Source organism: Mastomys coucha, unplaced genomic scaffold, assembly GCF_008632895.1.
Source record: "Mastomys coucha isolate ucsf_1 unplaced genomic scaffold, UCSF_Mcou_1 pScaffold18, whole genome shotgun sequence".
Taxonomy (NCBI): Eukaryota; Metazoa; Chordata; class Mammalia; order Rodentia; family Muridae; genus Mastomys; species Mastomys coucha.
The window spans coordinates 3,578,582-3,604,339 of NW_022196900.1; the positions used below are offsets into that span (position 1 = coordinate 3,578,582).

The 25,758-nt window shown below is 50.2% G+C and overlaps 3 protein-coding genes and 1 long non-coding RNA gene across 15 annotated transcripts in view; 2 read left to right on the plus strand and 2 right to left on the minus strand.

Moving 5' to 3' along the window:
- Positions 1 to 454: 454 nt before the first annotated feature.
- Sigmar1 (sigma non-opioid intracellular receptor 1) lies at positions 455 to 3,377 on the minus strand. Its single transcript, XM_031377122.1, has 4 exons — positions 3,124 to 3,377; positions 2,797 to 2,997; positions 2,571 to 2,663; positions 455 to 1,546 (listed from the first exon to the last, which is right to left on the minus strand). The coding sequence occupies exons 1-4, from the start codon at positions 3,272 to 3,274 to the stop codon at positions 1,320 to 1,322; spliced, it is 672 nt and encodes a 223-aa protein (XP_031232982.1). The 5' UTR covers positions 3,275 to 3,377; the 3' UTR covers positions 455 to 1,319.
- Positions 3,378 to 3,480: 103 nt separating this feature from the next.
- Galt (galactose-1-phosphate uridylyltransferase) lies at positions 3,481 to 17,341 on the plus strand. Of its 10 annotated transcripts, none has more exons than XM_031377113.1 (13): positions 3,481 to 3,749; positions 13,887 to 14,006; positions 14,148 to 14,277; positions 14,559 to 14,728; positions 14,946 to 15,021; positions 15,112 to 15,160; positions 15,281 to 15,410; positions 15,549 to 15,605; positions 15,767 to 15,889; positions 16,119 to 16,251; positions 16,354 to 16,437; positions 16,731 to 16,885; positions 17,144 to 17,328. In XM_031377113.1, exons 2-13 carry the CDS (start codon positions 13,944 to 13,946, stop codon positions 17,222 to 17,224), a joined length of 1,251 nt encoding a protein of 416 aa, XP_031232973.1. In that variant the 5' UTR covers positions 3,481 to 3,749; positions 13,887 to 13,943; the 3' UTR covers positions 17,225 to 17,328. The 10 variants fall into 10 exon arrangements, with proteins under 10 accessions (XP_031232973.1, XP_031232975.1, XP_031232970.1 ...); XM_031377115.1 differs by having other exon boundaries at positions 14,148 to 14,247; XM_031377110.1 differs by lacking the exon at positions 17,144 to 17,328 and having other exon boundaries at positions 16,731 to 17,127.
- On the minus strand, positions 12,519 to 14,586 carry LOC116095869. The gene is made up of 2 exons (XR_004120746.1): positions 13,854 to 14,586; positions 12,519 to 13,536 (listed from the first exon to the last, which is right to left on the minus strand). It is a non-coding gene; the product is annotated as an uncharacterized LOC116095869 (long non-coding RNA).
- The window catches only part of Il11ra (interleukin 11 receptor subunit alpha), an 11,758-nt gene continuing 3,280 nt past the window's right edge, over positions 17,281 to 25,758 (plus strand). Inside the window, exons 1-10 of one of the 3 annotated variants that reach the window (XM_031377108.1) lie at positions 17,281 to 17,375; positions 17,861 to 17,932; positions 18,378 to 19,234; positions 22,425 to 22,524; positions 22,669 to 22,729; positions 23,574 to 23,743; positions 23,870 to 23,984; positions 24,133 to 24,165; positions 24,244 to 24,410; positions 24,964 to 25,127. In XM_031377108.1, coding sequence (XP_031232968.1) covers positions 19,088 to 19,234; positions 22,425 to 22,524; positions 22,669 to 22,729; positions 23,574 to 23,743; positions 23,870 to 23,984; positions 24,133 to 24,165; positions 24,244 to 24,410; positions 24,964 to 25,127 — 957 coding nt within the window. In that variant the 5' untranslated portion in view covers positions 17,281 to 17,375; positions 17,861 to 17,932; positions 18,378 to 19,087. Of the gene's footprint in view, positions 17,376 to 17,464; positions 17,933 to 18,377; positions 19,235 to 21,086; positions 21,207 to 22,424; positions 22,525 to 22,668; positions 22,730 to 23,573; positions 23,744 to 23,869; positions 23,985 to 24,132; positions 24,166 to 24,243; positions 24,411 to 24,963; positions 25,128 to 25,758 lie in introns of those variants that run through there. The other 2 variants (XM_031377107.1, XM_031377109.1) reach the window with 2 other exon arrangements.

The window sequence follows — 25,758 nt, forward strand, 5'->3', positions numbered from 1 at the left end:
ACTCGTATAAAAAAAGAAATAAATCTTTTAAAAAAAAATCTCTATAGCTGCAATCCAAGCCAGAGACTCAGACACCTTCTAAGAGTGTAGTTGGCACAGCTCTGCAAAGACCTGGCCTTAATTCTCAGCCCTAGGAAGTGGAGGTAGGAGGATAAGTTCAAGGTGAATTTCAGCATCACATAGTAAATTCTAGGTCAGCCTTATATCAGAAAAAAAATCTAGGTGTGGTGGTGCCCACTTCTAGTCCCAACACTCAGATGGCAATGGCAGACAGATCAGGGTCTAACCAACGATTTAATTCCACCACCCCTAGAAGGCTGACTCCAAAGTAATTCTTAAACATACTACACTACCTGCTAAAACTGGACTTACAAACTGGATTGTACAGGAGGCCTTGAAGTGCCCCAGGAGGCAGCAGCCTTCCCTGCTGTCTAGACACACAAGGAAACAGAACTGTTTAATACATTTGTTTTTATTAACAGAGAGAGACAGGAAGACAGAGATCGCAACAGAAATGTCTGGAAACTGATAGGGTGTGCACACACACACTAAAGGCTTCTTTTGGAATGGGGTGGCTCCTCGGACCCAGGCTTGCTTCTCCAGGTCCTCTCCTTGATGACTGGCTCCGGGCATAAGCCAGCTTTCCCATTACAACCCCAACAAGGGTCTCCATGGTGGAGGACCTTCCTTCCTTCCCTTTAGCATCCTCTACATCCCTCTGCTTTCCCAGCTGAACTGGTTGCCGGAGGCGTGGAGGACAAGCCACAGGGGCACTTGCATAGCAGGGGGGTGGAATGGAGATAAGGCATATGGTGAGGAAAGGGATGAAGGGAAGGGTATCATAGCTGCGGGTGAAGGGGACCTCCGAAGGGCAGCTCTTCTTTCCTTCACCAGAGATTACTACTGGAATGAGGCATCAGAGTGAGGCAGGGTGTGTACACATCTACCACTTCAATCCTTAATCCCAGAGCCCTGAATGCCAGCAGAAAGCTCTGGGAAAGCCCGAGTCAGTGAGTCAAGCTTGTGATATGTGTTCAAACATGACTGGTCCCCTGGGGTATATGTAGGGGACCCTCTCTGGATGGATGTGAGTGTATGATGTTACAGTACATACAAGTCTTAGCATCTCTGTGTCTCATATGCTTTCCAAGAGCTGTGTCTGGATATATAAGTATGTGTGTCCTTCCTCATGCAGTAGGAACTTAATATCTGCATGGTATACGCTGCTGTCAGTGAACATGAGTTCCAGCGAGTAGAGAGATGGATGTGGTCCTGCCCGCTCCTGTCCATCCACAGGTCTTCCCTTCAGGCCTGGCTGGTCAGGAGTCTTGGCCAAAGAGGTAGGTGGTCAGCTCAAGCCGGAGGCCCCGGGCATAGGCCCTCAGGGTATAGAAGAGGGTGAGGAAGTCCTGGGTGCTGAAGAGAGTGTCGGCCAGTGCAAATGCCAGGGTAGATGGAATAACACCCCGGCCGTACTCCACCATCCATGTGTTTGGTCCCCACTCCACTGCCGTTGCCTCTCCAGGCCCATGCACAACTGTCTCTCCTGGGGAACAGATAGGATAAGAAGCCTCATGAAGAGCCCAGCTCTGCCCTGGCCTTCCATATTGCATTTGCCTAGCCTATGGGCTATCTATGGAAAGGTGGGAAATAAAAAGACAGTTTCAAGAAAAGAAACTGTCCAACCCCACTGGCTGAGCTGTTTGATCAGAGGGCAAAGACCAAAACGCCTAATTATTTTATGACATTAGCTGGCCCCTGGAAGGCTACCCAACCCAGCTACAGGCTAATGTATAGAATTCATGGCCTCTGCATTTCCAGGCCCCAATCATATCTGGTGGAAATTTTGTGTGGTGACAGGGCTTGCTAGGCTGTCTAAGAAATGTGCCTGTTCAATCACAAAGCTTGATGCTTAACCTTACACCAGCAAGTCCAAACTTTTTTTCTTTTAAACAGATCCAGAGGTCCATTAAAAAAAACAACATCAGGAGCTGGCTAGCTACATGGCTCAGCTGTGCCCTGGCTCCTACTCCAGAGGACCCAGGCTCACTTCCCAGCACCCACATGAGGATTCACAACAGACTACAACTTCAGTCTCAGGGATCAGATGCCCTCTTCTGGCCTTCAATACACCAGGCAGTGTAGTGCTTGCATGTAGGCAAAACACCCAGATGCATAAAAACAAATAAAAATTTGAAAACAACAACAACAACAACAACAAAAACACAAAAAACTCAAACTGCCTCTTTTGTTTCAAAAGAAGGACGGGAAACAAATGTCTGTCTTAACTTTCGGGTATGACTGGCTCCCAAACAATTGCTAGAATAACAGCTGGGTTAAACAGGCTGATAAAAATCAGCTCTCTATGACCGGAAACTGCCTTGTTCTGTTTCCCTTCACAATCGAAAGCATCCCGGTTCCTCATCTCAACCCTAACGAAACACCTGTGGCTTACCAGGGAGTGAAGGAAGGAAATCACGGGTAGGCCTTCTAAACACGCCCTTTTTATCCACGGCGTATGCCCTTCCCTAGCTAGGGGGCGCCCCCTCGGACAAAACTTCCATACTCACCTGGGTAGAAGACCTCACTTTTCGTGGTGCCCTCTCTCCACTGGTGGAAGGTGCCAGAGATAATGGTGTCAGAAATCTCAGCCCAGTATCGTCCTGATTGACAGTAAAGTAGACACCAACCATCAGGAAATCCTTGCCAACACACAGCCCAGCCAAACCTTGGAATGGAGGGCACCGGCCCTTGAACAGTCCCAGCCACCCCATCCGGCCCACCGCCAACACTGACCCGAATGGCCATGGGAGCCCAGGGCGGTGCCGAAGAGCAGCACGTACTCAGACAGCGAGGCGTGCAGAACACACATGGCGCCCATCCAGCCGCCCGCGTTCACAAACACCCACTGCAGCTCCTCATCCGGCAGCACGTGGCCTGGGTGCAGCCTCCGCAGCTCCACGATCAGCCGAGAGAAGGCTAGCTCATGGTCCAGTCCTGATGCAAAAACGAGAGGTGTGGGTGAGACCAGCCCGAGGTCTGAGCTTGCCGAGAAAGGCGCCCTCGGAGAGCGCAGCTCGGCTCCGGGTCGGCCCACCCCGCTCCCCGCCCTCACCGGCTCACCCGCGTACTGTCGAGCAAGCTGCGCTATCTCTTCTCTCTGGAAGACGAAGCTCTGAGGACCCAGCCACAACCAGACGACCTGGATCAGCACCGCGATAATAGTCAGAAGCAGGGTGATCCATGCCCACCGCCGGCCCACGGCCCACGGCATCCCAGCGGGCAGCCTGGCACCACCAACGTAAGACCGAACTAGGGCCACAGGCAATGGGTTCACAGACTCAAAAGCCGCTGCCCACGGTCGCCCCCGCCACCGTGGTACGGCTCGCCCGGGCCAATCGGAACGTCCGGGTCACCTAGCACCGCCCTCTGGATTGAACCATTTTCTAGAGGGGAGAGCGTAGGGTTAGGTGGCGCGGTCCGTAGGAGAGGTGAGAGGCGGGGCCTCGTCTCCTGGCTGGCATCCTGTAGTGTTCCGTCCTGGTGTCAGCAAGCCGGGAGACCCAGAATGGACTGGCCCACCTGGGCTGGCAAACCCAGAAGTAGAGCTTTCTAGGTCTCGTGATTGCTAGCACTGAAGCGGGTTGAACATAGTACTGGGAAGGCCTTTCAGAAGCGGTGATATCTGAAGTGTCCATGAGAGAGGAGAGCCGATGGGAACCATGCCAAGAGTCAAAGAACAGAGGAGGGTGAGACAGCATATTACATATATGTATATATGTATGTGCACACACATATATATGTAATATTTTAGACAAGGTCTATGTAGCTGGCCTATAGACTAGGGTGGCCTCAAACTCACCGAGATCCTCCTGCCTCTCCAAATCTGAGGTTAGAGGCATGCACCACCATGCTTGTTTAGCATAGTGTTTTCTTTGATCCTACGGTTCATTCTATGTTCTGAAACACAAAAATGTGAAAGACCTTGAAAGCCAATAGACTGGGGAGCTATTAGGTTTTGCTATAGAATGGTTCTGGGCTACATAGAAAAGGGGAGCAAAATTGGACTAAGATCTAAGGAAGAGAGCCCATATGTGTCAGCATTTAAGAGTATGTCTTGATAGCTTTATCTGTAACATAGACTAAATTTAAAAAGTATCTGCTACGTAGTACATACCTTCATGGTGATTAACATTAACTGAATTAATATTTTAAAGTAATTAGTGCCTGGCACATGGTTAGGATTATATATGTTAGTTAGAAAATGACAACATAAGACATTTATTGCTTGTAATTCTAGAATGTGGGAAGTAAAGGCACAAGGATCAGTAGCTCAAGGTCACCTTAGCTACAGTCAGCATAGGCCACGGAAACCATGTCTAAAGCAACAGCAAGAACAGCAGGAACTAGAAGAAACTAGCCTTACACACAGAACTGATGGAACGAAATCCGTCAGTCAAATATAAGTGAGGGATTCACGAAACATGGGGAATGGCCAGTAGGTTTTTCAGTAGGCGGTTTTTATGTGGCAGAGGCATTTCCTTTTGCTCTTGAGCAATCAAAGTATGTTCTATAATCTCCCCTGTTAGACAGGGCCATGTACCAGGTGATTTTATTCTGGACACTAAAATGGAAACAGAAATGCTATATGACATTTTCAGGTCTAATTTCTAAAAATATGTGAAATCTTGGGGCTGGAGAGATGCCTCTGTGGTTAAGAGCACTGGCTGCGCTTCTGCTCTCCCTAGCATGCATATGGGGGCTCACAAGTGTTTGTAACACAGTTCTAGTGGGAACTCCTAGCCTCTGTGGAAACTACACACATGGTACACTAGCATACATGCAGGCAATACACATATTTTAAAAAGAGAAATTCTGTCCTCTCTCTTTTCACCTTTGCCAATTTCAGAAGACTTATGGTTATGTGACAAAATGTTTCCTGAGGAGACACAACACACTTCGGATAGGGAACCCATGACAATCTAAAATACAGGCACCACCAAAATCCAATTTGGTGAACCAATGCGTTTTATTAGGGTTACGTGCTGGACTGGGTAAGGGGTTACTTACAGGAACAGAAATCAGAGTCAAAGACAGCTGCATCCCCAAAGCCCAGCCCAGCATAGGTTATAGCTCACAAAAGCTGGGAACTGGGACCACTGCACAGCCTGAAGGCAACTCTATAGGTTGTAGAGTGAGTGTCCTTTCCAAGAGACTCTCTTCTAAACCTCTTCTAAGCAGCTTGACTAGTCTCTGTTTCTTCAGGACAGCTGGTCTGGTCTCAAGAGACTTTTTTGCAGCTTGGCTTCACTTTGTCTGAAAGGGACTCTCAACATTTACTGCTCACTCTGGCAGGGAGGGACCTAGTAAATTTGGTCAGTTTCAGGGACTTCCTGAAGCTGTTCTCAGTTGTTTACCTTCCTGCTCAAGGAGCCTCTTGCAGGATGGGTTGTTTCAATCCCAGGAGGATAATATGATGGCTCTGAAAGCCATTCTGAGCCCTTTCTCTGTTGCCTTTCATTTGCTCATGTTGCAATATATTGTACAGCAGAGAGCAGAGGTCAGGGAGGTGGACTGCTGTGTCTTTGTTTTGATAATCTAGTGGAGGATGAAAGGTTGAGGAAACATGTTTCGAAACAGTTGTTGGCTTCTACGTCATCTGGAAATTGACAATCTTCTAAGACCGCTGAGATTCCTCTAGTTCATTCCCCTTTCATATTCCGTTATAAATAAATAATCCCATCCTCTCAGCCTCAGCCACTAGCTGTGAGATAGACAGTAACATGGCTCCAGTCTATATGAGTTAGGATATGTAATCTTAGTTGCTATAGCAACTCTTACCACACTACAGAGAGTACAGAGGGCCTTTCTGAGGCAGGCTTCTGCCTCTTATTCCATGCAGAAATATTTTCTGAGACTTCCAGATCTACAACTTCCCTCTCTGATCTTTCAGCAACCTCCTCAAACACAGTAAAAAAAAAAAAAAAATCCTATGGCTTTGAGTGACTCCCGGAGGGATTTGAGGGGATGAGAATGACAGCCATTTCTTCCAAATGTTACAGCAGAGGTCCTATATCTTGGGTCTGGGAGGGGAGTACCAGGTAGACCCTATCTAGACCATTCTTCTCTTGCCCTGACAAAGGGATCTGGAAAGACACTGAGAAGGAAGAGATCTATTGCCTGAAGGGCATCAGGAGTGATCTAGGAGTAACATTGAAGCATGGGTGTTCCTGCAGAGATATAGTGCCACAGTCTTGTCACTGAAGACAGCAGGAAGGAATGTCTGCCCTGCTTTCCTGCCCTCATTCTCTGCTGTACTTTGAGAGGTCACTAGATTGATAAAACTCATATTTCAGTTCCTGCTCTCTGCCCTCACTAATGGCTTCTTCAGATTTCAGCCTGAGGATCTAGGGCAGAGATCAATGACCAATGACCCAATTTTTGTAGCTCAGATGCCAGTATGCCTGGCTTTGCTTAGCCTGCAAAAATAGAATGGCGATACCTACCTATAATACCAGCAGTCAGAAGACAGAAGCAGGGAGAATAGAGGTCTAAACCTGTCCTTTTACATAGAGAGTTCAAGGCCAGTCTGGAGATATATGACCCTGTCTCAAAAGGAAAGGAAATAATGCCAAAAAAGCTCTCTCCAAAACAAGGAAAACTCAACCACCACCACCACCACCACCACCACCACCACTACCACAACAACAACGACAACAACAACAACAACACACACACACACACACACACACACACACACACCTTCTCTGGGGATCCTGGAAAGATGGCTCAGTGGTTAAGAGCATTTATTTTTCTTGCAGAGGATCTGGGTACAATTCCAAGCACCCACTTGATGGCTCACAACCATCAGTAACTCCAGTTCAAGGATGCATGGACATAGATGCTAGAAACACACACACACACACACACACACACACACACACTACACAAGAAAATAAATAAATCATAAAAAGAGGAAGTACATATGGTGCCTTCAGGACAGAGGCTACTTTACAGTCTAGGGATCACCATATTTATTTATTTATTTATTTATTTATTTATTTCCCCTTTTGTTTGAGACAGGGTCTCTCCTACAAATTCTTAGCTGCCTAGTATTGTAGTAAATATTTAATATCAACTGGGGGGAGTGTTCTTCCTGCCTTGGACCATTTAGTCCCTAGATATGTTGCCTGTGCCCTAGACCCACCCTACCTGCTCTTGGGGGTTGGAGGTGAGGTGGCACAGAGTCAACATCACAAACTCCAGAAGCAGGTGAGAAACACTGCAGCAAGCTCTCTGAACACTGCTGCAAGCTCCTTTAATACTCTCCACCTGTGCCCCCATTGGTCCCAAGAAAGCACCTCTTCTAAACAGTAGTTCCTGATCGGCCGGCATTGTCTGCACCAGCAATCCTTGATCTCTCAGGCAGTCCTCAGTTAGGTCCTCCTGCAGTAGATGGTTTTGTGGCTGTGTGGGCCCCTACATATCCACCCTTTTGTTTTTAGATCTTGACAGCCTAGTGGGAGCTGGGTGCCATTGCCTCAACATTGTTGACCCCACCTCGGAGGATTCCCAGTATACTGGACTATGCCTGTCTTAGGTTGTCCTGTCTTCCAAGACCTTACCTGTCATTAACTACCAGCCCTCAAAGAGACATCACTCCAGAGGCATGTCACTCAAGGGGAAGATGAGGAACAGCCTACATGGTGGTCTCATGGAACTCTGCCATCCAGGCTTTGATCACTTCCTTAGGGGGGCCACAATCAGGATTTTTGAGAGCTGTCAGCACTTGGAGGGATGCCTTATTTATGGAGCACTGCCTGGAGATATGCTGTGTGAAACACTTACACAAAATAATTATTGGTATAACAATTCCTCCTATCATAGCATAAGTGGCTATCTATAAGGGGTCAAACAGCCTCTTAATATTGTCCCATACTTTTCCCAAGAATCCAGCATCTAGGAGAGCACAGATACCTTGGTCACACAGTGAGGTTGGGTATGTTCTCCCTTAATAGCCCAGAATAGTTAAGGAATTTGTCTGACCAGGTACCTTTAAGATATTGAGCCAACTGTTGTCAGGCTTCAGTGGCATTATGTACCTGATAAGGGATTAGGCAGATTGAATGAAACTTGGGGTTGCATGTCAATATAGACATGTCCCTAACAAGGGCCAACTCTTCTGCCAGAAAGTGAATCTGTTTTTGTAAAATGTGATGGCTTGATAAAGATGTTGGTTTGGTATCTCGTGTGCCTGCAGCGCCTCAGCTGACTTAGAGACTGCAGCATTGACAGTCTCTGCTGTAGTGGCTGTCTGGGTCAAGGGAACAGCAGCTGTTGCTGCCCTGGCAATACCTGCAATGAGGGCAGCTGTAATACCATGTTCCCTCTTTCTAACAGTGTAGCAGTTTTGAGCCTGGGCCATCAGAGTGATGGCATGAAAATGGGTGGTATTTACCACAGGCATCCAAATAGCTGCTGGTTCCCTCATCAGAATAGCCATTGTTAAATACCCCATCTAGCAGTAGTCAGAAGACATTCCTCATTAAAGCAGTTAAGGCAGTCTGTGACAATGGAAGTATTAGTGACCAGAAAGAAAAAAGGGGGGTTGGACACAGACTCGGATGGCTTTCCAGCCAATCTGGCTGCTAATGGTCACATTCACTTAGGGTTTGCCTCATTCCACATTTTCAGCAACTGGTCTATGTAGAAATATGTCCCATTAAAGAAACGGCCACCTAGCTGGGGGGGGGGTGGCACACGCCTTTAATCCCAGCATTTGGGAGGCAGAGGCAGGTGGATTTCTGAGTTCGAGGCCATCCTGGGCTACAGAGTGAGTTCCAGGACTGCTAGGGCGATCCAGAGAAACCGTCTCGAAAAACAAAACAAAACAAAACAAAAGAGATGGCCACTTTTTAGGAGAGTAGGGAGGCATAAATCAAGACAATTAGAGGGGCCACATAAATCCCAATTACTCATAATGGGGTCATATTAGAATATTAACTCTAGAGAGTTAACATAGAGAGTAATATTGGAAGCATCGTGTTAGGTAAACCTCCACATGCCAAGTATGACAATATCGGGTAGTCCCCAGTGAATTTTATACCTAGTGCAGGCTGGCAGTGCTCTCAAGGGATAAAAAGTCCCACAAAATGACAAAATGAAAAAAATGGGAGTATTATGTCTGCTGGTCGAGGGTTCCACATGACTCAAAGCTAATTGTTCCAAGACCAGTTCCTTGAGAGCAGAAAGCTTAGGTTCCAAAATGGGCCACTGGTTCACCTAGATATCAGCTTCAGACAGCCAGGCCAATGGTATAGAGTCGGGTACCTTGATGTCAACTGGCACTAGGTGGACAGTGGCCAAAAGAATTGGGGATGATCTCCAACTTTGTGACCTGTGTGGTCTAATGGGTCATGTTGCATAATGTCATCAAAAAAGGTGTGATCATCATGGGTGTAAGGATGGCACCCACGTCTTCCAGAATATCTTTTCCCCAAAGGTTGTGGAGGACATCCGCTACAACAGGTACAAAAGATCCCTGATTGCCGTCCAAGTCCTGCCAACAGACAGGTCGGAGAGTCATTTTGGTGGCCTGTTGGCCTCCAGTTCCCATAACAGAGGGACCAGACCAGAATCTCCAATGGGGGAGCCTCAATGATTCATCTTTTGTTATTATAGTGACATCTGCCTCTGTGTCAACCACCCCTTTAACAGGTATACCATCTAAGTGTACAGTCATCATCAGCGAGTGAGGAAACACAGGCATGGTCTAAAAGACTCCTGGCCCAGCAGGGGTCCCTCTTACTGGTGGGGCTGAGGGGTGCCCCTTTTGGAGTTTAAAATGTCTTCCTCCTTTTGAGAATGATAATCCTTAGCCCAGTGAAAACCTTTGTTACAACAAGGACATCAGATCTTGGGCCTAGCCGAGGGGCAGTCCTGTTTGAGGTGACCAGGCTTGCCACAGCCCCAACAGGTACAATGAGGGTGCCCTTCAGGAGGAGGGCCCATCCTCTGTACATGTTCCATGACCAAGGCATCAGTGGAGGCAGTCAGGGCTGCAATGGGGCCTGCACCAGGGTCCAAATCACGAGTGTCAATGACCCATTTATGGATATCATCATTCCTTATGGTTGCCACAGCATTGAGAGTGGGGTTGTTAAGACCCTTCCATGCAAGCTGCTGGATAAGCATGTCTCTGGTTGGGCCAGTGTCAACCTGCCTTAGTCACATGGCGCAGGAAGTCCACGAAGGACTCCCCAGACTGCTGGACAAGATTGTGAAAGTAAGCTGAAGGGTCCAGAGGGGGCAGGGCCTTAAGGGTTAAAGTAAGCCTGCAGTCCAGTAGTGGCCCGAAATGACAGTTAATATATGCTCTGTGGCCAGTAAGCAGATCGAAGGTAATGTTGAGGTTATATTCCGGTTAATCCTAGCCGGATTCTCAGCCAAGTCATGATATGTAGACCTCCAATTAAGAAACACAGTGGAGTCGAGCACCGCCTTAAGGATATTATAACAATTGTAATAGGTCTGGAGGTGCATGGCCCGTTGCTTCAGTGCTGTTCAAACTAAGGGAAATCTGGGTCAGAATGTTGGCAGCTTTTCTGATTAGTGCCAAGTCTGCCAGAGGAGTGGGAATCCAGGGCCTTGTCACTGCATCAGGGCCAAGATTGACAGGGGAAGCCTCACGATACACCCATGAATGAGCCCCCCCCCCCACCAGGAAGAGATAGTCCAGCACAAGGGACAGGGATCACAGGAGTGACCATAGCAGGAGTGACTGATGGAAGGCAAAGTCCCCCTAAATCAAGACAGGGGTATGCTAGGGGGTACCTCCGATGGGGCAGGAGTGGAAGGGCTAGTGAGTGAGGGACCTTGGATGGCTTGGAGTCTGATGGCTGAGGGCTGGAGCAGAGGCGCCCTCATCCTCATCGCTGAAATCAACCTGTTTGCCCAGATGGGGTCAGTAATGGAAAGGTGAATATTAGCCTGATCCTGTAGTGTTGGTTATGGGCAGCTACCTCTTCCTCTGGGGAAGAATTCTTAAGACTGGCAATGACTGCAAGGAGGATGCAGACAAAGAACAAGGGAGGATAATCCCAGGCTGTACCTCATGCTTATGGGCAAGGAAGAGAACACACACCCAGAAGTCAGGGTCCCACATGTTCTCCAGTGATATACAGGGGGCCAATATAGTGGCGTCTTCCCAAAATTGATCTAGGTCATGAATCTTAACCTTGAGACCGTGAAAAAAACCATAAAAACCAGAAAGGTTTTTAGAGCCCTAATCTGAGGTTCCTTGATAGTGGAGGGGAGGAAACCCATGATGACGATGAGCACAAAGGAAACAAATGATGAACAGATGTGACAAATATGACAGAGGAGGTAACAAAAGTCACATACTAAGCAGGGGACTCCCTCTGGTGTAGCTTAAAGGCCTTATGTCTGGACGGTGTGCCTGGGATGGAAAAGCCATTCGGGAGCCGATCCCTGGAAACACCACCTGGGAAACCAGCCCCTACGGGTACTAGGATGGATCCAGACCAAAAGTGAAAATGAGCAGATAAAGACAAAGAAAACAGAAAAGATGGGCGCCGCATGCTCACCACAGCACGTTCACCCTAAGACAAAGAAATGCGAAGAGATGGCCACCACAAGCTCAACCTCGAACTGAGCCGAAACCAAATGCAAGGTCACTGGGACGGACAGACAAAGAAGACAAAGAAGACAGAAATGAGGTCCAGGTGCTCACCTTCGGGGGACCCATAACATAAAACACTAAGGGGTCAACTCTCCAAAGAAGCAAATGAAGGGGGCCCAGTGAGGAGAAGAAAAGCAGATCAGGTCAAACCCCAAACACAGTCCTTGCAGCAATGTTTCCTGTGCCGTGGACTGCTCACCGCCCTACTCTACTCGCCCGTGGGGGTTGGGTGGTGCAGAGTCAAAGACACAGACTCTGGGAGGAGGTAAGAATCGCTGCAGCAAGCTCACCTGAACACTGCTGCAAGCTCCTTGAATCCCCTCCACCGGCGCCCCATTGGTCTCAAGAAAGCACCTCTTCTAAACAGCAGTTCCTGATTGGCTGGCATTGTCTGCGCCAGCAATCCTTGGTCTCTCAGGCAGTCCTCAGTTAGGTCCTCCTGCAGGAGATGCTTTTGTAGCTGCTCCCCCCATCCTAGCCCACCCCACCCCCGCGTTTACGTAGAGGTGGCCCTGCGGTTTCTGCTACACAGATAAGAGACACTAAGCCTTTCTATTTGTAATAAGTCTAAGACAGCAGTAGAGCTGGGCAGATATCAACCCTCTATGGCTATTTTGTCTAAACTCCGGGATGTGACTTGCTACGTTCCATTTGGGCCACTTTTACTGCAGCTGGCCTGCCCTCATGGCCAGTTCTCACGATCCCTTACCCCATAGTGTCTTCCTCTCCCTCTCTACCCTCTCTCTCCCTTGTGGCTTCTGCCACATCCCCCAAGCCAGGGAACTGAAGCCCTACCTACTTCTCTTCTGCCCAGTTATAGGCTGTAGATATCTTTATTAACCAATCAGGGATAAGTTGAGGGGCAAAGTTTACATAGCATCACTTGGTATACATGAGGATCTCCTTGTCTGTGGGGGCAACCAGACCTTGGGAGCCAGTATTTAAAAGAGTACACCACCATTGCTCTCTTCAGACACATCAGAAGAGGGCATCAGATCCCATTACAGATGGTTGTGAGCCACCATGTGGTTGCTGGGAATTGAACTCAGGGCCTCTGGAAGAGCAGTCAGTGCTCTTAACCACTGAGCCACCTCTCTAGCTCCCCTATCAGAATACATAGCAAGAGGCCAAATCTCAACAGCCTAGAACTTTCTATGTAGCCAGGCTACTCATAGAGATACCTGTCTCTGCCTTTCAAACACTAATGGCCTTTTGCTTGTTTCTGAGATTGGCTTCACTATATTGGCCAGGATGGTCTAGAATTTGTGGGCTCAAATGATCTTCTGCTTCAGTTTCTAGAGTAGCTGAGACTATAGGCAAGTACCAATGTGCTTGGTGTGTATGCGTACACACACACACACACACACACACACACACACATTACTTTCTTTTTTGTTTACTTCCTTTTATAGGTTGGGTTTTGCTATGTTGAACTGTGTAGGCTGAACTTGAACTTGTGTATCCCACCATACCCCATACTTACTCAGTTCTTTTTATCTAAGCTTATATTTCTGCTCCTGAGGATAGAGGCCTAGTTACAGTGAAGTGCTTACATCTCCAGGCAATACCTCAAGGGCCAGGCTGCAGGCTTCATCTATTGTATGATCAAGCACCCCCACTCCCATCCCCTCCACAACTTGCATCTTAACCACAGCTGCTCCGCAAGTGATCATTATGAGTCCAGAAGGCTGCTTGCTGTTCTTTGCACAGGGCATCTCTATGCTCCACACAGAACCTAGGTGCCTGGCTCGTCGTTAAGATGCTCAATAAAAAAACAATGTCTTCTGAACATGACAGGGCCATTGCACACGTGAACTCACTGCATCTGTGGTTACCTGCACAAAACATGAGAATGGACCCATCAAGGTTTCATACGGGATAGGGTGAGTGCGGGTGGGGTGGGGTGGGGTGGGGGGAATCACGAGGCTCCGCCCTTTCTGAGGGACTTTTGGCAGTTAAAGGTTGCTGGCAGGAGTGTCCTTGAGTGGTGAAGCTGAACTGTTGCCCATGCTCCAATAAATAGCCCTAAGCTCATGCAAGCAGCCCTACAATGGACACAAAAGTAGGGGGGCTTACTGGGAAGAACGGTTTCAGTGGGCGAGAAGGAGATTGTAACATAGGAGGGCGACTAGGACCAAAAGTCATTACATACGCGTATGGAAATTTCGCTTCCCCTCCACTAAAGATTTGCTGAATCCGTGGCCGGGCGAAGGGATGGATACACAGCAGCCAGTTTTTGCAGATGCTCTCCAGAGAAGTGGCTCCAATCCGGTGTGCAGGAAAATCATCGAAACAACCCGAGGAGGTGTGTGGCGGTCCCGAGCCCCGCCCTCAAGTGGCAGGATGTCCCCCTCGTCACGTGTTGGCGGCTAGCCAATCATCCAGGGTGGGCGGGGGGAATATGGAATGGAGCGCTTACCCTGTGTACCTTCTGGACTGACCTTAGGTCAATTCGTGTGGCCTCACGTCGCCCAGCGGAGCCGATCCGGAGCAGCGCCAGCAGGCTTCAGAGGCGGACGCCATGGCAGCAACCTTCCGGGCGAGCGGTAATTGCTGGGCCGCCTGCACCCGCTGTGGTGCGGAACCGAGCCTTCCTTTTCCGTAGGAAGTTTTAGTCCCAGCGTCAAGGTCGGCACTCCTCCCCGAGGCCAGGGTGGCGGTCGAGGGAAGGAAGGGCTTGCAGGACGTGTGGCAATGAAAGCGTTTAACCCTTTAACTCCCCTCCGCCAGCCTTTAGCTTCTAGAAACTACGCCGACCGAGCGTCCCTGAACTTGGGCCTGCTAGGGCTTTAGAGCTGTTTGGGGGAAGAGGGAGACAGGGAGTTTTGCTGACTGATCCTTAACTGACTGTCCCCAGAACACCAGCATATTCGCTATAACCCGCTCCAGGATGAGTGGGTGTTAGTATCAGCCCATCGCATGAAGCGGCCCTGGCAAGGACAAGTGGAGCCCCAGCTTCTGAAGACAGTGCCCCGCCATGACCCACTCAACCCTCTGTGTCCCGGGGCCACACGAGCTAATGGAGAGGTAAGCCCGAATACACAGCCACCGAGTGGAATAGGGAGAAATAGTTCTTCCTTATTCCCGCCCTTCGCCCACCAGAGGGAGTAGTGCGCCTCCTTTTGGGTCATTTCCCGTCAAGCAGTTTTGATCCTTAGAATGGGCCTTCCTCGCCCCTGTTGCAGCCTGGGTAGCCCTTGAATTCCGTCAGGTGGTAGTATTTCTAGCTTATTCTTGTCAGTAGGTGAATCCCCCCTATGATGGCACCTTCCTATTTGACAATGACTTTCCAGCTCTGCAGCCCGATGCTCCGGATCCAGGTACCCTCTATTTAACCATTCTTGGGGAGAAGGGAGTCTGGGTCTGACCTGGGAACCTGTGCTGCAGAGAGTAATACTCCTTTATTCCAGGACCCAGTGACCACCCTCTCTTCCGAACAGAGGCCGCCAGAGGAGTTTGGTAACTTTGGGTTTCTCCCCTTACACCCTTCAGTCCAGGGCTGAAGACTAAGACCTGGGCTTGGGTCCTGCCCTTAGCACCTAGTCCCTATCCCCGTGTCATTCTTCCCTCACCACCTAGTAAGGTCATGTGCTTCCACCCCTGGTCGGATGTGACGCTGCCACTCATGTCTGTCCCTGAGATCCGAGCTGTCATCGACGCATGGGCCTCAGTCACAGAGGAGCTGGGTGCCCAGTACCCTTGGGTGCAGGTCTGTGAGGGGGAGGTGTAACTTTGGCTTGGCGGGGGGTGGGGAGGTTGGTAGCATTATTGCTCCCACAGGGTATGGTGAGGAGGGGTTGACTTGATGTCTGTGTGACTATTGAATCCCTCTCCTTTTACCCAACAGATCTTTGAAAACAAAGGAGCCATGATGGGCTGTTCTAACCCCCATCCCCACTGCCAGGCAAGTATGTGGCAGGCAGTAATGGCTTTCTTGGCTGAATCCACCGACATTGTGGACAGGAGAATTAGATAAAGGGATAGGGCAAAAGGAACACATTGGTAATTCAGAGGCTTAGAGATAATGGACTCGCCTGCTCTTTTTTTGTGCTTACCCCTCGACAGGTTTGGGCCAGCAGTTTCCTGCCAGATATTGCCCAGCGGGAAGAGCGATCCCAGCAGACCTATCACAGCCAACATGGAAAGCCTTTATTATTGGAATATGGTCACCAAGAGCTGCTCAGGAAGGTGGGACAGAGCCAGGCCCTGTGTCCCCAGGGAGTTTGTAGCCCTTTTCCCCTCACAGAGAGACGTGCTTTAAAGGGTGATAGGACATTAGCAGCCACCTAAAGGAGTATACTGGTGGTTTAGAGGAGGTGTGCTAATACAAGTAGAGAGACTCAGACTCTTCTGCTTTCTCGCCGCTTGCCCACTTCCCCTCTCACATGCATACTTCGCTTCCATTCTGTGCGTCCAGGAACGTCTGGTCCTGACCAGTGAGCACTGGATCGTTCTGGTCCCCTTCTGGGCAGTGTGGCCTTTCCAGACACTACTGCTGCCCCGGCGGCACGTGCAGCGGTTACCTGAGCTGACCCCTGCTGAGCGTGATGGTGAGTCTCCCGAGTAGGACAGTGGGACTGGGTGCTGGATAGAATAGCTCTGATGGGACCAGCATCTATTCCCCGGGGGTGAAGATCAGCCTCTGCTTCCAGATCTAGCCTCCATCATGAAGCGGCTCTTGACCAAGTATGACAACCTATTTGAGACATCCTTTCCCTACTCCATGGGCTGGCATGGTAAGTAAGGCTTTTGGGGTTGGGGTCACCTCAACAATATTTCTGGACTCTTAGATTCTGGCTTAGGGAACTACAATCCCTACAAGGCCTTAAAGCACTTGTTGGCCTTAAAACAACTGTCCGGAGTAGGGGTACTGGGACTGAGAGAAGAGAGATTTGGTGACACTGTTACTGACTGCTCCCTAATGCTGGAGCTCCCTGGTGGAAAATAGCAGGAGATGGCCTGGCTTAGGGGAGAGGCTAGACTGAAGGCTGACAAAGGGCCTCCCAGACCATCTCTGTCTTCTTGTCAGGAGCTCCCACCGGCTTAAAGACTGGAGCCACTTGTGATCACTGGCAGCTCCATGCTCACTACTACCCCCCACTCCTGCGATCTGCTACTGTCAGGAAGTTCATGGTTGGCTATGAAATGCTTGCCCAGGCCCAGCGTGACCTCACTCCTGAACAGGTCAGGACTCACATCCTGGGTCGTCATATCCTTTCACCTCATTTCCTCACAGGGTCTCAGCAGTCACGACCCTCCAGAGCCTCATAAAAATCTCTGCCTTCCTAGAACTCAGTCACTGTTTCGACTCCACCCCCTGGTGACTTCAGCTATCCTGAACTAATTGTCCCCGTCCCTCCTCAGTATTTTCTGGGCCCAGAAGGCCTCCGTACAGTTCTGGGTGACCCTTACTACCCCTGATAGCTTCTTGTCCCCTTACAGGCTGCTGAAAGGTTAAGGGCGCTTCCTGAGGTACACTATTCCCTGGCGCAGAAAGACCAGGAAACAGCAGCCATCGCTTGATTGTGACCACAGCAGGGCCTTGAATCTTTGTACCTGACAGACCTGGGACCTGGAGTTCGGGCAGATGTAACATCAATAAAACTGCGTCTCACATTTTAACCATGTTTTCTGACACCAGAGGAGTGTGGACTCTTACATTTCTGGAGTTTGGGTAAAGGCTCAATGTGACTCCAAACACTCATGCCTATGGATTTTGAAAAATTTGGTGCAAGAATCCGCTTTACCAAGCCAGACGTGATGGTGCATGCCTGTAATTCCAACACATGGGAGGCTGGATTAGGATTGGGAATTTGAGGCCAGTGTGGTTACTTAGCAAGCAAGGCCTAGTTTCTGAAACCAAAGCCAAGCTGGATCTCATGTTACAGGTCTGTAATCCTGGCTATCCAGGATACTGAGGCAGGAGGATTGCAAATTCAGGGCTAGCCTGGGTAGCTTGGTGAGACTGTCTGGTACAAAGGACCCGAGAAATAGGTCAGTGATAGAGTGTGTCTGACACATGTAAGTCCCTGTGTTCAGCCCTAAGTATAAAGAAGAAATTCTACCTCTGTTCTCTGAACAATATTCAGTATTGTTTCCAATAGGTGATATAAACAGCACGCTAATTTAAAAGACTGTTTTAAAATCTTGTGTTCTTAGCTTGGCAGGGTCTTCCGGAAGGCCAGAGCCGTTTGCATCACTGAGCCTTAAAGTTTGGTGGGGAGAGAAAGGGTGAGCAGAATTCTAGTCCGATGGTCACCCCAGACACTGGGCTGCTGGCCAGAACCCTGGTTTTGTGAGTGGCCACAGTTAGACACTGCTCCAGACCACAGGGGCTAAAGGGGCGGGTTGGGAGCGTGCATGTGGCTTTGTGTTCCTGGCTTCCTCGATTTCCATGTGCAGCAGATGTCGCTTCAGTACTGTACCTATGTAAGAATTGCGTGGAGCAGAAAACAGTGCTAAGCAGGGCGAGGACAGCTAGAGATAGCCCCAGGGCCTAGAATGATCTTGAGTCTACCTCCTCTCTGAATCTGTTTTTCCTTGTGATAATGGAAGAACTGTGGGGCATTTGACATTTGAGACCAGATACCACGAGGTAGTCTTCAAATTCTAAAGCAAATGTAAGAGCTGTGACAGACATGGGATGGCTAAAGTGCCTTTCATCATTCTTTTCCAGGGGGAACGGAGTCTTAGGGTCAAGAAGTCACACTAAGCCTGGACAAGTGACTGGGTCTGACCGAGAAAACCCTGGCTTTCTCTCCTTGCTGTCCAACCGGGGGCTGTTCTTGAGACCTTGGAGGCTTGGAAGCGGGATGGGTGCCTGGAATTGGAAATGTTTCCTGGGGCTGGAAAATCAGATAAAGTAGGCACTTCCCTTTTTCCGATGAGTAGGTGGTTGGTTTCTTAGGGCATACGTAAACACACACACACACACACACACACACACACACACACACACACACACACACACACACGCTAACCTTACCTAAGGTTTGGAAAGCCTGGGAAGTTTTAAAAACAGCACAGGCGTGTAGATGTAACGAGGAGATTCTGATTTCAGTGGCACGGGATGCGGCCTGACATTTTTAAAAGTGTAAGAGAACTAGACCAGCCCTCTGGCTCCCTATCTTATCTGGAGTCAGGGGCACCTTCATCGCTGCCCGGTGGTTCAGTAGGGAACCTGAGGCTGTGTGGACGCCAGGGAGAGGAAGGGCCTGGGCACTTTGAGGCCTGCTGTCCCTGGGAGGACAGGCCTTCAGGAGACGTCTGAGGAATGCAGTTTCACGTTTTACCCTCGGAATCCTACTCTTGACACCCTCCTCTAAGTTCCAGACGGGACAGGAAGTGTCCAGAGGAGGTGGAAGTGATTGGCAGTTGGAGGCTCCAATGGGCCGAGAGCCCCCCCTGCTTCACCTCTCTCGTTCTATTGGCGCTGGGAGGAGCCGCCCCCACGGCCGGCGCTCAGCACTGGAGGGAGCAGAGGCCGGGGCAGAGGGTGAGGGCGGAGGGCGCTGGCGGCGGCTGCCGCAGAAGGTGAGGCCCTGCTGGGACCCGGGTGTTGACTCCCAAGTCCTGTCAAGAGGGGGCGGGGCAGGGTGTTGTGGGATCTGAAAGGCGGGGAGTGACTGATGGACTACGAGTGTGTCTGTGTGTGTGTGTGGCGATGTCAGTCTGTGCGAGGCTCTGAAACTGGTGTCATCTAGTGTGTCAGCGACTGCGACTGTGTTTGAGAGTGTGATTCCAGCTGGGTCTGCTGGTGGGAACGTGTCTGTCAGTGGGCAAGTTTTCTTTAGGTGTTTGGAAGAAGGGCTGTGACCACTCCAGGGAATGTGTTTTGGGAAGCTTCTGTGGGGGTCTAGATTTTGTCTGCCAGTGTGGCAGTGTGGTTTTGTGTGTGTGTGTGTGTGTGTGTGTACTAATGTGTGGCTTCAGTAGTGGAGCAACAGTGAAACTTGTGACCGTGATGTGTCCCGGGTCTTAGCCTAGACTGTGTGGGAGTGAAGCTGTGTTCGTCTCTTCGGGAACTACTTAAGTTGTCGAGAGAGACTGACTTTTCTACCCAGCCTGCAGTAATAGACAGATCCACCCCCTAAGGCACATGGCTTTCCTTCTTCCTCTGTTAGAGAGCTGATGAGGGGCTGAGAATGCTCAGGGATAGAGTGCTAGTCTGGTGTGGGCCAGGGCCTGGGCTCCATCTCCAGGGCTGAGACAGTAAGTCCCATCACTGGGCCACTGCTCTTATTTAAGACAGGGCCACATGTATCCTAAGCCTCTGGATTCCTGGGGTTGCAGATGTGGCACATCTGTTTTTATATGGTGCTGGGTATCAAACCTAGGGCTTTGTGCGTGTAAGGCAAGCTCTGCCAACTGAGCTATATCCCTGGGCCCCTGATCTTCTGGTGTTTCTGTTTTCAGGCCTAATTCTGCTTCTTTACGTTTCTTTCTCTGTCCCCATGATTATCTTCCTGGAGAGACTTTTATTACTCTTCACAGCTTTCCCCCAGCCCCCAGGTGTCTCATGTTTCTGCTTTTCTAGTTCTGTCTACAAGCTGGCTGTCCCTCAGTGTCCCCTCTGTTTGAGTTCCCTGCTTACTCTTTGTTTCTGGCCACACAAGGACTTGTAGCCTTGATATGACACTGACCTGTCATTACTAAGAGCTCCTGTGAGCTCCTCATAGTGAGTTGCTTTTAGGAATTAATAGGGTAACCCCCCCCAACATACACACACATACATAAAGCATGTGTCTCTGTCAGTAGGACCTCTAGTAGGCTAAGCTGTTTGAATGTGTCTGAGTGTGTGTATCTGTGTGTGACTGGATCTGAGAGCATGAGGGTAATTGTGTGCCTTGTATATCTGGCACCAAGGGATCAAAGGCATTTCCTGGTGCTGGGGCCCAACCGGTGGAGGGGGAAAATAGAAATGGCTGGAACTTCCAGGGAAGGGGAGAACTGGTCTCTGGCCTTTTCTTACATTCTCCAGTGTGAAGCCTGTTTTCCCTGGAAACACAGCCAGGCTGTGCCCCAAGGAAACATTGCGGGAGAGTGGAAAGAACAGGAAGGAGTGTGTCTGTGTGTTAATTCTTTTTATTATGTCCACATGTGTTCAAGTGAATATCTTCATGTTAGTTAACTACCTAGTGAGCCCCTGAGTAAACAGGCTTTAGCTGCTCTGGGAAAACAAAGGACATCTTCTAGCAACAGGGACATAAGCTGCCGCTATCCCCCTCTCCTTGCTGGTTCTGGCTGTAGTCTCTGGCTTCCTTTCCAGCCTGAGGGGGGAGGCCTTTTTCCTTCCCAGGCCCTAGGGTGGGAGGGAATGAGAGAGGGAAGAGGAAGAGGTGGAGGAGGGGGCCTGCTCAGCTCTAAGGCCCAGAGGGGGCGGGGCTCGACATGAGAAGGAGGGGATGGTTCTGGGGTCCCACGGACTCAGTGGAGCGGGAGACAGTTCTTAGCCTGTAGGAGGAAGTCTGGAGGCCATGGGCACTCAGTCACTGTGATTATCAAGGTAGGGTGGGACTAACCAGGGTAAATGGGACTGGGACCGGGGTTGGGGGCAATAAGACAGTCAAGGGGACACAGATATGTGAAGGCCTCATTCTGCCCTACTCTGGAAAGGTCTTGTGGCGCTTTGAGGGCTCGCCATCTACCCCTTTCTTACTACCTTCAATCTGCTGTTGCTCCTCTCCATGGAGTCCTTCCTCACAGCACCCCACTCCTTCCCTATACGTACATTTCTCAGACTCTGAGTCCCTGCTGCACCAATCCAGACCTCTTGCAGATTGGCAACCCCAGCTCCATTGCCTTTGCTCCTGAACACTTTTCTTTCCCCCCCACCCCCGCACTTGGTGCTGTGGCCCCCACATCAGGCGCCTGCTCCTGCAGGCTCCCCGTTCCCCTCCCTTCTCAGCCACCCTGTCTCCATCTCCATCTGCTGGCTCCTTGCCCGCTCTCAGCCTCTGGCAAGAGCCAGGGCATCTGGATCCGCTTAATTCTGCAGCCCCAGCCTGCACCCTAGCTCCATCCAGCCTCGCAGGCTTGAGACCAACAAGATTTCAAGCCAGGCCCATCTGAGTGGCCCAAGTACGAGAGCAAGAAGCCAGGCCTAGGCCAGAGGCTTGGCAGCCAGAGCAGAGCTGGGACTCATGTGGGGATTATAAGGGGGGCATTGGGGTCCATCATGCCAGCTCCCTGTCTAAGGGTGTATGTTGTATGTTGTATGTTGCTGTATGTTGGCCAGAGGCATTAATTAGCCTTGGTCAGGTTGGAGGTGAATGCCAGAATTCCCAGCAGCTGAATCGTATGGGTTAATGGGAGTGGCTGAGCCAGTGCCAATCTTTGGTGCCAGGGGTGGGTGCCAAGGATGGTGTGTTGTGTTGCGGGGGTTGGGGGGGTGAATGCTAGCACAGTGTTGCCTCTGGCTTTTGTTCTGGGCCCTAAGCCCAGGACTGGGATGAACGTGTGTGTGTGTGTGTGTGTGTGTGTGTGTGTGTATGTGTGTGTATGTGTGTGTGTGTGCACTTGTGTGTGGATACATACACAAGGACAAATATATCATTGGGTATATGGTGAGAAAGGGGAGTTCAGGTTAGATTCCTTAGTCATTTTCAATAGCTTCATTTCTCTTGATGCTTCAGTTTTCCTTAAGGAAGCCCCAGCTTTAGAGAGGATAAGCCAGGCTTTAGCTCATGGATAGGTAAGTCTTAAGCATCCTCTTTCTCCACAGATGAGCAGCAGCTGCTCAGGGCTGACCAGGGTCCTGGTAGCCGTGGCTACAGTCCTGGTGTCTTCCTCCTCCCCCTGCCCCCAAGCTTGGGGCCCTCCAGGTAAGAAAAACGTCTCTCTGGCTCCCAACTATAACTTCGTGCTTTGACACAATGGCCCCACCCAGGGCTTAGTAGCCTACTCCTCACCCTATCATTCTCATAAATGGGAGTGGGTGTAAAAGAAATAATAACTGCCTTTTACAGGGGTCCAGTATGGGCAGCCTGGCAGGCCTGTGATGCTGTGCTGCCCTGGAGTGAATGCTGGGTAAGTGTTCACCTGCCTGTCAATCACATCTCACCACCCTTTCCTGACCCCGCCCAGATCTTATGTACCCTCCTAAACTCGTTTCTTCTGTCCGTAATCCTTGCTTGTGTGTCCTAACCCTCCAAATGTATTTATTCAATAGAAAATGCAGCCAATGTTGAGGATGTAGCTTGGAGCCAGGCATGTACAAAGCTTTGGGGGAGGGCGGGTCTGATATTTAGTACCAAAAATCACCCATCAGTCAACCAGCCAGTATGTTTAAGCACTACCACTAAGTGCCGGGTCTGTCGAAGGCTCTGAGACACAGCAAGATGCCTGACTTTAAGAGGTTGCATCTTTAGTGGGGAAGGCAGGCAGCAAGCACACAAGACACTTGATAGAAAAGGAGCAGCAATGCCCAGGTTAGAGTAGACATACTGCCGATGGAGGCAGCACCGTGTGGAGATGCCCCGAGGCGGGGATGACCTCAGTGCTAAGGAACAAAAAGACGAGAATGTGGCCTATGCGGAAGGAAGTTAGGATGTTAAAGGAAAAGAAGGCCACTGTGGTCCACAAGGGACTGTGTGAAAGGAATTTGGGCTTGGGTTTAGTCTCTTTTCTTTCTTGTTTTTATTTTATTTATCTCTTTATCTTGGTACCTGGGAATGGCCTGGAACTCGCTATGTAGCTGCCACTGGCACCAAACTCATGAACCTCCTGCTTTGGCCTCCGGAGATGATTCTTATGCACCACCACACCAGGCATAGAATCGTGGTCTGATTGCAAGTGTGCTTAGATCTCTCAGAGAACAGCTGCACAGCCTGACCTAGTCTCTCTCTGCTTCATCTCCTCATCTTTCCTCCAGGACTCCAGTGTCCTGGTTTCGGGATGGAGACTCAAGGCTGCTCCAGGGACCTGACTCTGGACTAGGACACAGACTGGTCTTAGCCCAGGTGGACAGCCCTGACGAAGGCACTTACGTCTGCCAGACCCTGGATGGTGTTTCCGGGGGCATGGTGACCCTGAAGCTGGGCTGTGAGTTAGGGAAGGGGGCAGTGAGGGGCCACGGAATTCCCAAGGGTGCCTGGGATCAGATCAAGCCCTCTGGGGTAGGATGGAGCTGGGCATGCCATGGCCTCCAGCTATGCCCTCTGTCTCCAGTTCCCCCAGCGCGTCCCGAGGTCTCCTGCCAAGCAGTAGACTATGAAAACTTCTCCTGTACTTGGAGTCCAGGCCAGGCCAGCGGTTTGCCCACCCGCTACCTTACTTCCTACAGGTATGTGTAGGTGTGCCTGGTATGTCTGCTATGGAATTGGGGTGGCTGGGAAGGAAGGAGGGAAGTTCTGACAAATTCTCAGAGATATAGGAGCCCTTTTTCTTCCTGATATCAGCTGGTAACTTTTTAACTTTTTTTTTTTCCCCAGGAAGAAGACCCTGCCAGGAGCGGAGAGTCAGAGGTAGGATATGAGAGAGAGACTGGGGAGTCTTAACTTGCGACCTCTTTCCCAAACCCAAGACGACATCCTCCCTTCTAGGGAAAGCCCATCCACTGGGCCTTGGCCATGTCCACAGGACCCTCTGGAGGCTTCCCGATGTGTGGTCCATGGGGCAGAGTTCTGGAGTGAGTACCGGATCAATGTGACTGAGGTGAACCCACTGGGTGCCAGCACGTGCCTACTGGATGTGAGATTACAGAGCATCTGTGAGTACCCCAGGCGCCTTCCAGACCCACGTCACAGAGACTCCACACAGACTTACACTCCCCCTGCCCCAGCTTCCAACTGGTCCTCTCATTTTCATAAAGACGAGTCATCACAGATGGTTCTGTACCCTAGAGGCTCCCGGCATTACCTGCTCGTCCTTCCTGGGTGCCTAGCTCGCTCCTGCTTCTGGACCCTATGTTGAAGGCCGCTGGATCTCATGCTCTCCCTGCCTAGGGGAAAGCCTTGCTCCCCTCCCCCCCCCCTTTTTTTTCTTGATCTGAGTATGGGAAGGGAGAAGGCAGTACACTTAGGTTGGAATTTGGGCCAGTGAATCTTCTGTGGATGGAAAGAAAAATCTTCTTATCACTCAAAGTTATCAAAATTCTGGTTTCGTATTTCTGCTTATCTTATAATAACGACAGATAGGTCCTGAGGCTCACTGAGTCATCCAATTCGACATTTAGTCTCTGACTAAAGCATCTTTACAAACACACTGTGGGAAGGGACGAGTACCCATCACCCACCCTGAACTTTGTGTCTGGCTACCCCTAGTGCGTCCTGATCCACCCCAAGGATTGCGGGTAGAATCAGTACCCGGATACCCAAGACGCCTGCATGCCAGCTGGACGTACCCTGCCTCCTGGCGTCGCCAACCCCACTTCCTGCTCAAGTTCCGGTTGCAGTACCGTCCAGCACAGCATGCAGCCTGGTCCACGGTGAGGTCTGCAGTGTGCCACAGTCTTGGTCTTCTGGTGCTGTCTCTGGTTTTGAGAGCTCAAATATTCTGCATCGCTTCTAGGCACTGGCTGGTCTCAGAAGGCCTGGTTCCCCTCTAGATAAGTGTTCCCAAGGTGTTGAGCTGGGTGCTGGAGCTGGAACTGGTAGGACTCCTTTCCCCGGGAACTAACCATAATGCAAGCCTGTCTGTGGAAGACAGGAATGGCTTTTTTTTTTTTTAAATCACTTGTAGGGATTGGGAAAATGGCTCAGTTTATAAATAATTGCTGTATAAGCACAGGGACCTGAGTTTGAATCCTCAGAATCCACATAAAGCCAGGTGAGATAGCATAGTTTGTAATCTGAATGCTCCAATAGCAATAGAGGAGGTAGAGACAGGAGAATCCCTGGAAGTTCATGGGCTAGCCAGGCTGCTATGCAGCTGAGAGCAACAAAGAACCTGCTTCAAAGAGTGCACAAGACAGAAAGACGTACTCCCGAGTCTGTCCTCTGACCACCACAGGTATGCTGTGACACACCCCACCATACACACATACCCCCCCATACACACACACACCACACCACATACACACACACACCACACCACCACCTTGTATACACACACACCAC

Bases quoted from the DNA above. Each gene is read 5' to 3' on its own strand.
- Sigmar1 (XM_031377122.1), bottom strand. From the start codon at position 3,274: ATGCCGTGGGCCGTGGGCCGGCGGTGGGCATGGATCACCCTGCTTCTG. The intron at 2,664-2,796 runs GTCAGTGTTGGC...ACTGTCAATCAG, and splicing joins GGGCTCCCATGGCCATTCGG to GACGATACTGGGCTGAGATT. The intron at 1,547-2,570 runs GTGAGTATGGAA...TCTGTTCCCCAG, and splicing joins AAGTGAGGTCTTCTACCCAG to GAGAGACAGTTGTGCATGGG.
- Galt (XM_031377110.1), top strand. From the start codon at position 13,944: ATGCTCTCCAGAGAAGTGGCTCCAATCCGGTGTGCAGGAAAATCATCG. The intron at 15,022-15,111 runs GTACCCTCTATT...CCTTTATTCCAG, and splicing joins GCCCGATGCTCCGGATCCAG to GACCCAGTGACCACCCTCTC. The intron at 15,161-15,280 runs GTAACTTTGGGT...CTCACCACCTAG, and splicing joins GAGGCCGCCAGAGGAGTTTG to TAAGGTCATGTGCTTCCACC.